Here is a 17,274-nt window from a genome sequence, read left to right as displayed (position 1 = left end):
TCGTCCTGTCATGGTGGCAGGCTGTTGGCAGCTGATGCTCGTCTCTCTGTCTCTCGAACCCTGGTTCTTTAGCGTCCCTCGTCTGCGCAGCCAGGCGCTGGCAGCGTTAAAGGGGTAAGCAACCATTTTGTCTGTGGAAACGCAATCACACCATCTCTTTTCTTTTCTCTTTCCTCCTGCTCTCAATCTCCACGCGTCTCATCACAGGTAAGGAAGCCAAAGTGGTGGTTAATCTCCAATCAGGAGAAATGAACTGATGGAAGTTCAGGCTTCAGTGAAACCTAGTACAAGTACACTTTTCTGACATACTGATTTAAAACAATAGATTTGATCTTCCATTTTTTTTCCTAAACCTAAACTCAATAAGCCCTTTGGATGCATGGCCATTTGGATGAACAAAGCTAGGTTTTGGACAGCGTGAAGCGGTTAAGAGATTCAGATGACATCATCGACAGGAAGATCAGCTGCAGCCTTTTTTGTCAGAGAGAGAGGCCGCTTTCCACCTATGCGGCGGAAGCTCATAACGCACCTGTGACAGCCCTGGTAACTGGCCCTGTCCGCGGGTCCCACCGCATCAGGCCGGAGACCTATGAATAACCCGTCTGTTATTCACAAGCTATGATTGGGACCACCATTTAGGATTATTATAAGGATTAAGAGTCATCAGTCTCTGGCTGCCATAATAGCCCTAAACCATTTAGACAAATTAAGCGTAATTCGCCTGTTATTTAGATGACAAAATCTATACGCGATGTGGTAGGGTTATGCCCTGTATCCTGGCTCCTGCTCAAACCAGCCTGCCAGAGTTGTCACTCATCCGTGCACGTATGTGGTGGGGGAGAGCTGGAATGCCAGCTTAAAGTAAAATGCACTATTTATTGAGCCGAGTCCCCCCACCCCCTCTTTTTTTAAGGAGCATTAAATGTTAGCTTCTTCTCATGGGAGGAATATTTCATGTTACTGAATATGGTAGCACCTCAGTTCTTTTGAACTGTAGGAGTTTTCCACTGGTGCAATCGAATGTTCCACCCACACCCACACTTGGGTGTGTGGTGGCCAGCGAGACTGTACTGCATGCTGAGTGATCTTTATTGCGACTAATTGTTATGACTAAGCTGTGGCATGTCTGGGTTCTCTGAATATAAAATTGGTGTTGTCCAGTCACAATTCCGCAGGTTTGATTGGTTAGTTTCATGCCTGCCTGTTTCGAAGGAGAAAGACTAATAAGGATGAATCTCATTCATTTTTGGTGTGGAACTAGAATTGAATGTCAGTCAGACCTGCGGATGAATTAGTAACTTATTGTAAGTATTTAAAGCTGCATTCGGTAACATTCTCAGCGGTTGCAACGCTGTGAAAAAGAGACACCCTCCCCACACACACACACACACACACACACACACACACACACAGCTTGTCATGACCGTACATCAATGTTTCTAGCTACAAGGAGTAGTGAGTGACATAATGTCAGCGCCAAGAGTCCAGGTGAAACAACAGAATCTTTACCATGATAATGCAATAAAACATTTTACATTTACTCAGTCAGTTCTGTAGCTAATGAAGTTATGGATTTACTATGTTCATTAGCTAGTCAAAAGTTATTTTCCATGATGGTTCGCAAAAGATAACGTTAGCAAAATTTTTATATATGTACATTGTTGAACCAGACTAACATCTACCTCTGCTAAGACTAACCTCTACTAACAAACAGTTACCTGATACACCAAGCCCAAATTCTACAGACGACTGCTGTCCAAATGCTCCTATTATAAAACGTTCAATGGAGTTCAATTGGGGCTATGATATACTCTGTGCAGACTGTGTTTAACTATTGTTGGTTAACGTTACAGTGGCTAATTATTATGTTTTTCAATTTAACGTCATCTCACGCTATTGTAATTGTATAATAGGCTGCTAAGTCAGTCAGTTATCTGGCAGAGCATGTGTTAGGGCAGCCTTAGCCCTGATACAGGACCCCATTACAGTCTGGCCATATAGACAATAACTGATTGTTGACTGACTACAACTGGCAAGCAGGGTTCTAGCTAACGTGATTTATCTGACAGGTAACGTTAGTTTACCTAACTAGCCTAGGTAAACTATGTAACTTCACCTACCACACAGATAACGCTGACAAACATTTCCTTCTTCCAACCTGCCAAATGAAGTAATGGTGCTGGATTTTTCTCACAGCAGCTCTTTCTAAGATTGCTACCAGTGAAACATGACCGTTCCCAGATATCTTTCTAAAGAAGTTACCAACTGCATCTTTAAACTTTCACATGTGCACCAATGGTGCGGCAGTGTAACCAGTGTGTACGTCACAATTGTCCTCAAGGGCCCACGACCCATTTCCGCTCATGATGCTGACACCAATGGACTGAAGGAGAAGCTAGGGGGGAGGAAAGGAGACAGCACTCTTGGCTTGACTTCAGAAGAGGTAATGCGCTACATTACGCTACGTTACATTACATTACAGTCACTTAGCAAGAATGTAAAAGTGCACCGTTAAGTTAAGCGAAGTAACCAACAATTAGTGTTGTAAACAAAAGTCAATGCCACAATATGGATAAACTATCTTTACACCGCTGTACCAATAACAGACTCCTGAAAGAAATCCAAAAAGAAAGTGAGTGGATAGCTAAAGAAGGTCGGCGGAGCCACAACGCAGGCTGAATAGATGGGTCTTCAGTTTGCGTTGGAAGACGGGCAGGGTTTCTGCTCTTCTGACTGCAGTGGTATGCTCATTCCACCACTGGGAGGCCAGAAGAGACGGGACCAGGAAGTGCTGGCATGTGGGTGTGAGGCACCCTAGGTTTTGAGGCCAAGGTTTTGAATTTGATGTGAGCCATTAGAGATAGCGTGAGGAGGGACAGGAGAAGGGAGGTGAAAAGGAGGTCATAGGTCAGGTGTGCGCAAGCGTGCTGGTTCAGCCGTATAGACGTATCTGATGCAGGGATACCAACAAGGAGGGAGTTGCAGTGCACCAGACAGGTAAATGACCAGAGCCTGATCTAAGAGCAGGGTTGAGTAGGTGATGAGGCAGGGGCAGATTCTCCGGATATTGTACAGGAGGAATCTGCATGCCCGACATACCATTGCAGTATTCTCAGAGAGCTACGGCTTGCTGTCCACCACTGCTCCAAGATTCCAAGCAGATGCTGAGGGCGACACTATGGTGCCGTCTAGGGTGAGTGAAAGGTCAAGCGGGGGAGGAGTTGGCTGGGAAGTACAGCATCTCAGCTTCATCCAAGTTACAGTAAGTTTTAGGCAGTGGTTTGCCTAAAGGTTGAGATTTATTGTAGGCCAGCCTAACTGCGATTGAAACCAGTCCGTTGAAGAGGAGGAAAGAGACAAAACGGTCTTTGGCCAGGAAATGATGAGACTGAGTTTTGGAGAGGACAGAACTAAAATTTGGTTTAGAGAGAATGGAAGCTAACCTGTTTTCATGATATATCCAGTAGTTCCCTGTGCCTGGTGAGGGCTATAGGTTTTAATTCAGCATAGGACACTGTGGTTGTTTCTTGATTTATCTGGGTTTCTGTATCTTATTTGGGAACTTTTTATATATGTATTTATTTATTTTATTTCCATTTATTTAAACATTTTTATGTTGAATTGTATCTTAAATTTTGGTGTGCACTAGCCTCCATTGTTTTACTTGTATTCTTCTTTTACATTGTTTCTTGTCGATTACATTTGCATTTGAATGGAAGGCAAATTGAACTGCATTTACTTGTATGAAAGGTGGTATATAAATATTCTGATTTACTGATTTGGTATGAAAACTCTCATATGCCCGAGTTGCTGCTGCCATTAAACTGCCGTGTTGTGTGACATTACATTCCACTCGTTTATCTCTCTTCTCAATGTATGTCCATATAAGCTGAAGGTGCTGATGCGTATAAAAGAAGAGCACGAAAGAAGAGGCGGGTTTGTTCGCATCTTCCCCACGGCACAGACCTGGGATCAGTATAGGTGAGTCTTCACCACGGCACAGACCTGGGATCAGTGCAGGAAAGTCTTCACCACGGCACAGACCTGGGGTCAGTACAGGTGAAGGTGCTCTCTATAGACTTGGTGTAAGTACAGGTAAGAACGCATGCCCTATTGACCTGGTAAATGGGATCAGTACCAGTGATGGGTTGCTGGTTGCTGGGGGCTAGGGCCCTCCTACTGAACTGACATAGGACATGACTGTCGGTGAGAGCTGTGTCATCCTATTTGCATGTGTGTTGGATAAATTGTAGGTCAGGGGCTGAGAATAGGATGCCTTTCTTACTCAGCACGTAGATGCCATAACGATGGATTTTGATTATGAGAACACTTGAGAAATTACGAGAGTGATTGTCGTCACTGAAGATATGCACGGAAAGCGATCAAAATCAGACCCATGCTGGAGCTTTCCAATCCTTGGCTGTATCCAGCGAAGGAGAGACTGCTGTTGTGTCATCCCAAATAGGCTCTGTCATCGCTGACTTCTGTTTGCACGACAGCAGCCTGGCTGCCTCCGAAACGATGGAAATATTTATCTTTGTTTGCTCGCGAGGGAGAAGAACCCTCAATGATTATGCAAGATTTGGTTGAGTACACCGGGGGGGAAATTGGCTTGCGTGCTAAATATTCCAGGGCACCGATGAGGGATTTGCTGCTTGATTGGCTTTATAGTTGTGTTTGTATATTGGGGATTTAGTTTCTTTGCGCGTTGCGCCATATTCTTGGAAAGACTAGGGAGGCATTACGACGGTCGTGACCAGGGCATCGCTGTAAAAGCAATCACGGCGTTTACGCTGCGAGCCGCGCGTCCCCCCCGGGATGGAGAGAATCTGACGGAGACGGCTGTAAACTCAACACGGCGTGCTGCGCTCATTGTCCTCGTGTCATCGCGTGACGCGCTCCTCTTTCCCGCAGCGGATACTTGGAGTACAAGACATCGATGAACTGCATGCTGGCCACCAGGCTTTTCCCAGAACGGTGAGCATTTTCACGGACCTCCGTAAGAACAACACTGGCCTCGTCCGGCGGGTTTTTCAGGAAAAGCGCGCTAATTAAAATGCACTTTGGGATTGAGTAACCGTGTGTAAGAAGCGTTAGTTTTAAGCGTGTAAACTTTTCCAGTGGGAGCAGACTGCCTATGTGGCAGCTGTTTGGACCTCTCAAACATTCCGATTACGGTGAAAACGTATCATAAAAACAGAGGATTCCGTGTCTCGTGAAAATGGAAACTCTGCTCCTGCAGTTGAGAACTCAGACAGAAAACATTAGCGTTTATGAGCCCGTTTATGCATCTCCCGCACCCTGCGTGTCAGCGTTACACACCGTGGTCTGGTCAGGGAAGACGGTTTCCACTTTGGCCCCTGGCACGTGGTTTTTCCCTCCTTTTTTTGCTCCGGATCTTTTATTTTATTTCACCTTTATTTCACCAGGCAAGTCATTAGGAACAAATTCTTATTTACAATGGCGGCCTGACAAGAGGCAAAAGCCACTTAAGGGAAGGGGAGGTGGGCTAGAAGATAAAAGCATGTTAAAAGCACAGAATACATCAGTAATAACAAACTAAACACATGCACATGAAAACACGGATCTCAGACCGGGGACAGTGGCTCCGGCTTGGAGACCACAGCGAGTGTTTTTTTCCCCCGTACGCCGTTATCGTTGCCGCGGCAGCCCTCCCTTGCGTGCAGAGCGGCGGCCCTGAAGGCTCTTTTTCTCTCTCTCTGCGCCGGGTTGCCCCTCAGGAGCGGGCTGAGCGGGAGCGTGCTGCTGCAGGTGGGGGCCCCGCGCCACGCAATCCAGTACGAGCGGAAACTGCCCTCCCTGGAGGCGCGCAAGCGGAGGCGACGCCACCTCGCCCAGCGCTCGGCCCCCGGAAAGAGGAGAGGAGGTAGGCCGAGGGAGGAGGAGGGAGGGGGAGGGGGGAGAGGAGAGGAGGGGAAGAGGGGAAGGGGGGAAGGGGGGAAGTCTTGGCCCTGCTGACTGAGTGCAGTTTCACAGCCAGGGTCTCTTTGGCTGAAGGAACCGACCGGATGTTTCTAGATAGTTTTATTTACTCTTCTGGTTCTAACTCTGCGGTCTTCAAAATCCCTGCTTTTATTTGAATGCGTTTGGGCCAGAAAGACACAAGTGTGAATGGCCCTGGTTAAGTTACCCTTTTTGTGACATTTAGTATTATATTGGGCCCGAAAAGTAATGTAAGCTTTGGTAACCTCAAAATCACTTCTATAACCCAGCCAGAGGACATAAGGCCCCCTCTCCGGAGAGTACTGATGATGAGGAAGCTGAGGAAGAAGAGGAAGAGGAGGATGAAGAGGAGAAGAGGAAAACTGCTCAGCCCCTGCCTGAAAAAAAGCAGTCCGACTCTCCCCCCGAGGCGCTCGACGAGCCCCACAAAGAGGCTGAGCAAAGTGACACCCAACACAGGCCTGCTACCCCACCTCAGCCCAAACCCAAAATCAACCTCCTGCAGATCCTGCAGCAGGGCTGGAATCTCAGGTCAGTGCCAGCCCCAGGCTTCTGCTCGTCCGCTAGGCCTCTCTGCCGGTCTCCAGCTTCTGCTGCAGTGCTGACGGGGGGAGGCTCGCTGTCCGTCAGCCAAAAGCCAGCATCAGGGTTGAATTTGGCCCCTTTTCCTACTCAAGTATTATTTATCCATCAGAGTTGTTTGCCTCTTGGAGAGTAGAGTGTCCTCTTGATGTAAACTTAATTTACCAAGTGCAGGAAATCAAAGTGGGTCTTTCTGGAGCCGGGGAATTCCGTTTGTTAGCATAAAATTCATTTTGGAGACATTGTCCCTAATTAGCATGTTAACTGCAGGAGTCAGGCTCTTCTCTCTGTTTTGTTTTGGATTTTTGGAAGAACTTGAAAGCCGTCCCACCAGCATGTGTTTTGCAACAAGCCTGTAAAAATACTTTTTTTTTTTTTTTTTACAGTGACATTAATGAATATTGCATGCTCCTGTCATAACTGTGACAAAGACACCAGTCTCCAATTGATTGTTTTAAAGTATGTCTGAAATTCTAATTGGGAGGGAGAAGTTATAATGGCAAGTCTGAGTTTGTAGAAATTCCGCTCTACTTTGCCAGAGTTGTGGAAGGACCTGGGCAATTAAAGCACAGTGTGTCATTGTTTGTCTTTGACAGCTTTTTCAAAACATTTTCCCTCTCTACATTGCACTAGTACTAGTAATTCCAGGTTCATTCAGGACATGAAAACAATCTTTCATACCTTCGCTGCCAAGGAGATGAGTCCCGTACTGTTACACCCCAGCTGAATTTGATTTGTACCTGAATGCGTTCCATCTTCACGCAGAATTCTCGATATGACAAACAGTGTGTGCGTCGCCAGCGAAGGTTACTTTTGAATGTCTGATATGAGCTGACTGACAGCCACAGTTCTTTATTTTCTGGTGGGAAGTGGAGGCTTTCCAGGGGAAATATTCCTTGCTGTGAAACCAGCCCCTAGGCACGGTTCCAGCGTGATGAAATAATGATTGTAATTTACTGGTGCAGCTAAATGGAGCCGCTATCATGATGTACTCCCTGTGAGATGTGTGCCCTGGACCACACCTGAAGCTCTCTCTGAAAGTCTTCTCTCTTATGGGATGGAGTGTATACCATTATATAGTAACTTTTTTTATAGTAACACGGCTGGTCCACTTTGACTGTTTCCTGCTACTTGTGTACATCTCTTTGACTCTCAGCCCTCATCTCTTCTCTTTTCCCCTCTTTTTATTGCCCCTCCTACTCTTTCTCTTTTCAAAATAATCCACCCTCTACCATACTTTTCTGGCCACTCTTGCTCCTTTTATTCTCTCATTTTCTTCCCCTCCTTCTCTCTCCCTCTCTTTTTCTCTCCCTTTCTTTTTCTCCCTCTGTCTCTCTCTACCTCTCATGCTTTCTCTCTCTCACTCCCTCCCTCTCTCTCTCTCTTTATCTCTCTCTACCTCTCATGCTTTTCTCTCTCTCTTTCCCACCTCCTCCCTTCCTCTCCCTCTCTCTCTTCCTCCCTCCCTCTCTTTCTCTCTCTACCTCATGCTTTTTCTCTCTCTTTCCCACCTCCTCCCTCCTCTCCCTCCCCCTGTCTCCTCCCCCCTTCTACCCTCTCTCTCTCCCTCCCTCTTTCTCTCTCTCCACCTCATGCTTTTTCTATCTCTTTCCACCTCCTCCCTCCCTTTCCCTCTCTCTCTCTCTCTCTCTCTCACTCCCTCTCCCTCTCTGTCTGCAGTAAAGTACAGGCGCGTATGGCCTTCTCCTCCTTCCTTCACCGAGTTCAGATGAGACTCTTGGCAGAGAGCAGAGGAAACGGCAGCTCAGCCTGGCCAGAGAAGGACGATGACCAAATGGTAACCACTTAAATCAAAGTGTTCTCAGGAACTATCGGATAGAGAAAACAGACCCCACTTTTAACTGTTATCTGCATCCTTCTGCAGTGTTCACAGTGTGTTACTCATGTGACCTGGGTTGAAACCACATAAAAACATATGAAGCTTTAAACATATGTGGATAGGGTTGTGGGAAAATTGTAAGAATACATTTTTGCATTGACACTTGTTTTTGTCGGAAATCATGTTCTGGTTACATTGGAATGACAAGCATTCGTTCTCTGCCTTACGGAGAGAACTGAATCATATCACGTCTTGGTGTGATATGATTATTATGGAAACCAAAATTTATTTCAGAAATGTTTAATTTGGAACTCATATTTGTTTGCAAATTGTGGGATATTTTTGCATTATATGTAGATGAGTTATGATTAAAGGGAACGCCCAATTACTGAACCTTCTGAGAACATAATTCAGCAGAAACCTACTAGCATTCTATGTCCCAAAGCAAGCCAAGATCAGAGATAATTCTTCAATTCTAATTTCTCACCTTGTGCCAGTTACTTTTGTATTTTCGATATACAAAAGTAACAGAAGTCAAACAGAAGTTAATTTTATTCCTTTTTTAGTGCAGCGGAGAAAAACTATGCGAGTGTGCAATAAAAAAAAAAGCTATAAATATAATACAGACTTAGTGGAAGTGGAAAAAAAGACTGAATTATTTCTCTCCTTAGTGCGAAAAAAAGGTATGTGCTCCTCAGCAGTCTGATTCAAAACGGATGGATGTGAAGGAGGTCTGGTTTGTAATGTAATTTTCTACAAAGGAATCTGAAACCTTTGGAAAGGAAAACTGAACCTTTATGAAGGAAATTTACTACCTTTTCTTTCACTTCTGTTGAACTGCACTAAACCACTCGCACGTGAGGTTGATTACACTCCTCTGATTTTGGAGTGCACTGCGGAGTAGCTAACGCCCGCTAGCTTCACTGTCCAAAGTAAGTGAAAGTTTCAGTAGAAGTGTTTTGATTGTGAAGCCCATAAAGGACAACAAAGGTAATTTGAGCGTGGCGGTGACCTCTGGCTCGTTGCCTGGGGCGACGAGGTTGTCCTGTGGAGTGCCAGTTGAAGCGGCATCCCAGAATCCTTTGCCCTCCCGCCCTCAGGAGCTGGTGATCCGCTTCCTGAAGCGTGCCGCCGGCAACCTGCGGCAGGACCTGAGGATGGTGCTGCCCAGTCGGCGGCTGCCGCTGCCGGACCGGCGGCGCATCTTGTCCCACCAGCTGGGGGAGTTCCTCCACTGCTACAACAAGGTGCCGAGCGCTCATGCCCTGTGTGCTTTTCCCCTGCCTTTAACTCGTCCGCTGTAATATTACAGCGCTCCTACATGAGACCATAGGGGTAACTTGCTAAATGTAAGTGTCTGTAGTCATACATGAACAATAAGAACTTTCCAACCATTAAAACAGCACATCTCCATTGATGCATGATTCATGGTCAATAATGTAATCTGAACCAACCGCCACATTTTGTATTTATTCATTATTTTGCCTTCATAGCTGTTAAGCCACGCTTTTCTGGCCTGGTTTGAACATTAATTTAATATGTTGTCACTTGTAGATACAAACGAACATCAGCCAACTGCAAAGGAAATGTAGCTAGCATAAGCTTATAGCATTGGATTGTCTTCTGGGCTCACTGCTGTCTCTTACATCAAGCTAAGCTGGGTTAGGAGCTGGGTGGCGCCTCAGTTTGGTGCCTTTCCTGCACTTCTTCAGAGCCTTCTTACGTGGTCCGTGGAAGCGTCCAGCTGGACCAGGCTTGGCTGGAGAACAACCTCCGCTTCTTTCAACTTGTTCCTCCCCTCCCAGGAGACGGAGCAGATGGTCAAGAAAATGGAAGAGCTCAAAGACGAGGAGCACTGCGTTGACCCAGATATTTTTCAGCAGTTTGTCGCTGAGGCCAGGTTAGTGCGCCAGGCTCCTCCCTCGCCGTGTGAATGTACACGGTACCGGTGATCCAGACTTGACTTAGGCCATCGAGCGGCGGCCGTCGCTTAACTGTAGATGACGTAGCTAACCGAAAGCGAAACTGTCACGTGATAGTTGTGTCCTCCGCTCTTTGCTCAGCGAAAGCGATCTGGAGGAAGTCCTGACATTCTACACGCAGAAAAACAAATCTGCCAGCGTCTTCCTGGGAACAGCGAGCCGAAGGCCCAAGGCCAGTAACGGCTGCACGAGCTCGGGTGAATCAGCACAGTCCCAGAGCCAGAGGGGTGAGTGTGTCAGTCCCGGACAGTCAGGCCCTGCTTCCCTCAGCCAAAATCAGTCAGTCGTGTTGTTCCCCCCCCCCCTTGCTGTTTTATTTCTAGCCCACTGCATTAAGAGAATAGTTAACGCTAGTTTTAATTGCCCATGAAGCGCTTTACAGCCGAAGTAAGTTCTCGGGAAATTTCGGTCGCAAAAAATAATAGAAAAACACACGGGGTTTGTTTGTTTGTGCACGTGACTGCTTTCCAGTCTTTATTCTTCCTCCTCCTTTCCCGCTAGCGGGCTCGTTTTTTTTTTTAACGTTTCTGGCTGGAGCAGTTCAGGCGTGTCCCCTCTCCTCCGTTCCAGCTCCCCCCCCCCCCACCCCCCCTCAAACGAACACGAGCCCGAGCTGCTGCTGCGCGCGGCGATGCAGCCGTGGGTTTACCGGGTCGGGCTCCGGACCTTTCACCATCCCGCCTCGCGTTCCTGCGCCGCTGGTGCGATCTCGCCCCGCCGTCTTTGTTTATTCGCCGCCGTTGTGAAAACATTGTGCTTCTGCGGTCGCACGACCCCGTCCCTGCTGCAGCAGGCCAGGCGCTGGTGCCACGCACGGCCCATGTGAGTTTTATTAGTTCCACCAGACTGCAGGATTTCACCTTCGGTATAAATCTGCTCCGCGATTCGCCTTTTTCGGACTTGAAAGCCGTCCAGTAGCGAGTTTTGCTTTTATTTTTCCACAGCCTGTTCCGAAGTAGCAGAGGCCTCTGAGCAGTTCAGATGCACGTGTTGCTCTTTTTTTTTTGGTGTGGGATTAGTTGAAGCTTCCAGCACGGTGAAGAACATTTGTAGTTTACTGCTCGAGTCTGTGACTGAATAGGGATTTCCTGAGGCAACCATATGTATAATCCCGATTTTACCGGTCGCTAGTCTTTGAGTTCACATCACAGTGTGGTGTTTCCATGTGATTTCCTTCTGGAATTTGTTACATTAAGTAGATGGTACAAATGTTGTTTTCTTTCATGCTATTGTGTTCAGGAATGTTTAGAGAGCACTGTCAGAGCTGTACTACTTTGTGACAGTTTAACATTTGCTATATTAACATTCAGATGTAGGGGGGTGGGGTGGGGTGGGGGCATTTGATGTTAAAATACAGAAAACATGACTGATTCATACGCACAACTGAATTTGTAAAGAATTGGATCTCAGTTGCAGATAGATTTCGCAAGTAACAAATGTTTGTGGGAAGGAGTGTGAATTATACTCAAAAACTACAAATTTGAAATTTAAAGCAGCTTGTGTGTTAAAGTTTTTATCTGCTACCTTTAGTTTTCCTGTAGTTCTACAAATTGGCATATTTAAAATCTTGATATGGGTTTATGCTTTGGATGGCATTGTGGTGTTGTGAATAAGGACCTGAGCTTGGCACCTGAAGACTAGTTTTGTTCCCCAGGTGACAGATTGCTATTGTACACAGCCCTGGTTGTAGCCATTACATTACATTACATTTATTTGGCAGACGCTTTTATCCAAAGCGACGTACAATAAGTGCATACCGAAGGTCATTGGAACAACTACAAAACACAGGTCCGATAAGGTACAATACTCATTATGTAACAGTTATTCATAGCCATGAACACATTAAGTCCAGTTCACACAACCCACTTTGGTACTTTAGAGAGGCAATCAAACCTTGGCCTGCAGTATTTCTGTAAACAGTGCTATTTCAGAGTAGCCTTTTTCTTTGATCTTACAGTAGGCCGTAGGTCTATTGTGCAACCTGTCTACCAGAGTAAGCATTAGCCATATTAATCTGGAGGTGAAATGAGAATATTCACTATGAGGCACTCTGATTTTAGCAGTCGCACTTAAAAGTACAAACTTTTGTTTCGTTCTACGAACCTGACGCTTTGATGGCAAAGACCAGGATGAGTGGATCATGAAAAACATTCGTACAGTCATCCATATTATGATTCAGGCTACATGAGTTGAGGCAAACTGATACAGTGTTAAAGGACAGCAATTAAATACATTTTATTAATAACATCTTCAATAAGCGCAAAATGTCAAAAGAAATCATTTCTTGAGCAAAACTATGATATAATGTATATTTGTGATGATATTCCTGAGGAACAAAGATGGTTGCATAATAATCTGTACGTAAAAACATCCCTCACTTTTGGGATTTGCTTCCTAAGATATTGGTGTGTGTCTCTCTTTACCGCTCGCTGGTGTTTTGAGCTCTCAGCATCGGCTTCCAGGCAGCTGCTGCCTGTAAGGCACGTCCCCCCGCCCTCCAAGAGCATGATCCAATCACTGCATACACCACCCATATTTTCTTAAAGAAAGAATGTACCAAAACAACCCAATTCTAATTCTTTGCGAATTTATGTGAGCCAAGTAAGGCTAAGTTTGGCTACTTACCTCCAAGCAGTGAGGGCAGCAGAAAAGGGATAGAACTAGCCCTGGTTGTATTTGAGAAAGATGCGAGTTGCGTAGGGTGTGTTTCTGGCTATATATTTGTCCTTTATATGGGTATTATAAATAATAATGGAATTCCCAGACATCACATAACCCCCCCCCCCTCATATTTACAGTTGTATTATGTCACTGCTGGTCTTCGTATCTGCTTTGCGTCTCTCTGATTGGTGGCAGCAGTGGGGTTTCCTGGATGGATGGATGGGCGATGCATTTGACGTGGAGGTGAAACGAGCAGCGGCCAGTTCTCCTCCCGCCGGTTCTCGCGCGCGGCCGCGTCCCGCCCGGATCCGCGGGCCCACGCCCCGGCCCCAGGGCGCGCAGCCTGGGCTACTCCCCCCACACCCCCCCACCCCCCCCCCTTGTCAGCCTTCAAACGAATGGCAGCTCGGCCGGGAGACGCGGCCAGCAACATCTGTTATTATTACCGGTCCTGTTAAACAGGGTGACCTAGAGCTGTTTTTAAGCTTTCCTGCTGTGGGAGCCCGAGCGATGATGAAACCGGGGTTGCGTGGAAGGTGTGCTCGAAACGAAAGCCCCCCCCTTTCCCCTTCTGAGGAAACGTCCTTGTGTTTTTGATTTCCGGAATGGGGTGGGGACCTGTTTGGAACTGACTTTGTCTTCTTAAGCTTTCCCAATTTAAACAGGGGGAGGAGGGTGTGGGGTGGGGGGTGTGGGGTTGGGGGGGGGGGGCTAATTTTGTGCGTAAGAGCTCTGGAATTACTGACACTTGCGATAACAGTGGACTTGACTGTCTTATCTTCTACACTGAACAGCTGTCTCCGCGGCCGAAGAGGAGTCCGGTCCCTGTGAGCCGTTGCCGCGCGGCGTCGGACCCTCCGCACCCCAGCCGCCGGTCCCCGCCTCCCAGCCCGCCACCGTTCACCCCCCAGCTTTGGACTGTGCCCACATCCACCTGCAGCACTGTTCCCCCCCGCCCCAGCCCAAATCCCAGCCAAAGTGCCTGGGCCCGCCCCTAGTCCCCCTGCCGCCGCATCCCCCGCCCCAGACCACAGCTCCTGCTCTGCCGAGGCCACGCCCCCAGCCCCGCCCCCAGATTCATCTCAAGCCCCGCCCCTTGCGCCACCTCATGCTCCCGGGCCCGCCTCGCTTCCTCGTGCCACCTGGGCCACCGCCTGCCACGGCTCTGCACCGTTGGGCCACGCCCCGCAGGAGCCCCCGCAGCGGGGGCGGCCCTGCGCTCAGACCCCGCCCACCTCTGTCCCGGCTACGCTCGTCCCCAGCACCGCGCAGATCTACAGTCAGAAGCTCTCCCGGCCCATCTCAGCGCGACAAGGTAACGTCACTGGTCCCGGCGCATGGCCTTTCAGCGCTCTTCGCTAACATCGCTAATGTTTTTGTTTTTTTTCCATGGAGCACATATGCTCCCAAGATGAACAATTTAGGAGCACACTAATGCATTCCAAATTGTAGATCTACTCCTAAATTCATTTTCCAGTTAGCACTTTTCAGGAGCAAATGCTCCTAAAATGGAAGCGCTGTAGAGCCCTGTCCTCGGTGGTATCCCAGGCTTTAACCTGCTGTGGGCTAGTGGGTATAAACCAACACAATGAGTTTCGATGCCAAGGGAAGTTTATTTGCTGAGGTGCTCGTGACCGCGTGCGTTAGCTTGCTTCTCGTATTCGGCGCGAACGCTTCCGTTCGATGGCTTCCTCTCACACAACCTGTCACGGGTCTGACCGCCCTGCGGCATGTGCAGCAGACTGCGAGCATGTGGAACGCGTGGAACACTTGCATGCTTCGTTACGCTGCAGGCGCAGTCACCGCGGGCCTCTGACAGCCACATCATGTAAGATGACGTATGTAAGCCGCCGCCAGGTGCGGGAATCGCACTCTTTCCCTTTTTACCGTGAGCGCTTTTGCAGGCCTGACGATAGATTTATTTCTGTAGTCGCCTTTTCCGAGAGTGGGCACTTGTAAAACCTAATACGGATCTACGAGCGCTATGCGTTACGCAGTGGATCTAAGATTGCAGTGGCGAGTGTGTTTCTGCCTGTTCGCTGCCTGGTTAAGCCAGAAATTATGTGAATTTTTCTTTTATAATTCGGCCTGATATCACATCATTGTTTCATTATGTTCCCCGTTATTTTCTTTTTTCCCTCAATGATTTAATGGGCTCTGAATGCCGCGATTTGATTGGTTCCAGAAGTAGGCAGCATTCTCTTATCATTCCATGTAGTATCTTACCTAAAGTAGCCCAATTAGCCAGCAGGTCACAGTAGCCGTTTTATCCTGTTTCCTACAGTATATTACAGATTTTCTTCCACTTCAGGATTAGTCGGTAGCTATCATTGTGAATTTGATCTTAATTGCCCTGAAGATGCAGAACATGAAAAATGGAGACTATTACAGAAACGGATCTGATTTTGCAATCAGGTAATGTAAATATATGGGGATTCTTATCTTCCGTGTTTAAAAGTATGTATATTTTTTCTTACTGCTGTTGGTCTGTTTCTGCAGAGAGAGAGAAAACGTTTGCATTCGGTCGTGATTAAATGAGCCCCAGCCTAAGGCCTCGGCCTGTGTAATCAAGACCTCATGCGAGTATTTCTCCACAGCGACCTCCCAGCGGGTAAATGGCGCACATTTATTTCGCGGGCGCAGATTACCGCTAATCCCTTTCGATTAAGCAACGCCGTCTGTTGAATTCCTCTTGCCCATCTTTGACTGAGGGCCAGCGAGCAGGAACTGAACGCGCTGAGGTGCTCCGCTGGTTTGCGTTAATGAGTGTCAAAAGCACTGGCGCCTCTGTGCTCCGCGGGACCACAAAAGACAGTGAGTCATCAGCACAGGAACAGAGTCCCCGCTCCAGCGGTTCTCCCTGCGGACACACTCACGGCATAGCTGGGTCCAGTGTTGCCAGATTGGGCAGATTCCCACCCAATTTGGGTACTTTTTTAATGTTATTGTGCGGGGGGTAAATGGCTTTGGGTGGGGGGGGGGTTGACCGTTGTCAAATCTGGCAACACTGCCCGTGTGCCCCCTGCAGCCTCCCGGAAGCCCAGCCCCAGCAGGTCCAGGCCCAGCTCGGCGGGGCTGTCCAAGGACGCGGACGCGCTCCTGCCCCAGAGCGGCTCCGACCAGCAGGCCATCGTCACCGCCCTTAAGAAGCTGGCGGAGAAGCAGGCCGCCCGCCAGTACTCCGCCTCCAGCCACATCAGCCTCCTCACGCAGCACGTGAGTACTTCCTGTTAGACGCGTCAATCACCCATTCTGACCTATCGCGCTTGCTTTAATGATATCACCTGACCGACAGTGAGAGACATGTGGTCCTGATTTGTGTCGTACCTGGGTTTGTCTCGCTCCTTTACGTATGTTGATGCTTCTTGAAGACATTGGGTGGTGGGGGTGGGGGGTTTGTGAGTTTGTGTGTGCGTGTGTGTGTGTGTTAGTTGGGGGGCACCCTATTGATATTGTTGTTAGGTGGATTTTGTGGACGGCAGGGTGTGCAAGCACTATCCTACAGTACCCTAAAATAAAATGCATTTCTTCTACAATTAGGGTTTTGTGCAACAGAGGTAGCCACTCTTGGCAAATAAATTTGGTTTATTGCTTTTTTACATGTTTGTAAAAGTTTTTAAAAATTTTTTTTTATGGTTGGCCATTTTATTCTTCGTGAAGTAATGACTTTAAAGCTAGCTAAAATTTTTCCATCATACTTGAAGAAAAAATATCCATGGCACATAGATGAGGTGTACAAATTGTTAGTCCAACTGGCTAATTGATGTGGTTGATTCATGGCCTGTTCAGATTTCATGGAACCTACAGTTGCTGTCCAGTACCAGGGTTCTGAAAGGCTGCAAAGACATTGGGGCATTGAGGCATATAATTAGCATGCATCACACTGCGGTATTGCAAAAACAATTGCAATTCTTGAAATTAAATAATTAATATAAAAGGAAACCCAGCTTTGTAAGTATTAACCTTTCCATTGCAGTCTAGTCTTTAATCACTTGCATTGTTCAAGCTTTCTTAGAAGTAATATTGCCTTGGTTTCCTTCAGGGGGTATGATCTGTAGGGAGCGCCTCTGAGATTGGGGCGGTGGGGGTGTGGGGTCGGCCCACCCACCTAAGGCTACGGTAGAAGAAACACTTTTAAGTGGGGGTGTACATGATGTCATCACGCCTCCCCAAGTTCCTCCCGTGACTACGAAGTCGGGAGGGAGGAATGACTCCAGAATAACCTGGATTGTGTGTCGGTTTCCC

The 17,274-nt window shown here is 47.5% G+C and overlaps 1 protein-coding gene across 1 annotated transcript in view; it reads left to right on the top strand.

Annotated features, from left to right (window-relative positions):
• Positions 1–17,274, top strand: part of ttll5 (tubulin tyrosine ligase-like family, member 5) — an 84,680-nt gene that overhangs the window by 26,712 nt on the left and 40,694 nt on the right. The window contains 13 exon segments of the mRNA XM_064328042.1: positions 73–114; positions 2,342–2,443; positions 3,890–3,981; positions 4,915–4,977; positions 5,742–5,887; positions 6,234–6,495; positions 8,227–8,344; positions 9,487–9,633; positions 10,192–10,286; positions 10,450–10,595; positions 13,824–14,101; positions 14,104–14,344; positions 16,058–16,245. Of these exon segments, the coding sequence (XP_064184112.1) occupies positions 73–114; positions 2,342–2,443; positions 3,890–3,981; positions 4,915–4,977; positions 5,742–5,887; positions 6,234–6,495; positions 8,227–8,344; positions 9,487–9,633; positions 10,192–10,286; positions 10,450–10,595; positions 13,824–14,101; positions 14,104–14,344; positions 16,058–16,245 (1,920 nt within the window).

This window comes from Anguilla rostrata, chromosome 1, assembly GCF_018555375.3.
Source record: "Anguilla rostrata isolate EN2019 chromosome 1, ASM1855537v3, whole genome shotgun sequence".
In the NCBI taxonomy this organism is placed as follows: Eukaryota; Metazoa; Chordata; class Actinopteri; order Anguilliformes; family Anguillidae; genus Anguilla; species Anguilla rostrata.
This window is presented reverse-complemented; position numbering and strand designations above follow the sequence as displayed.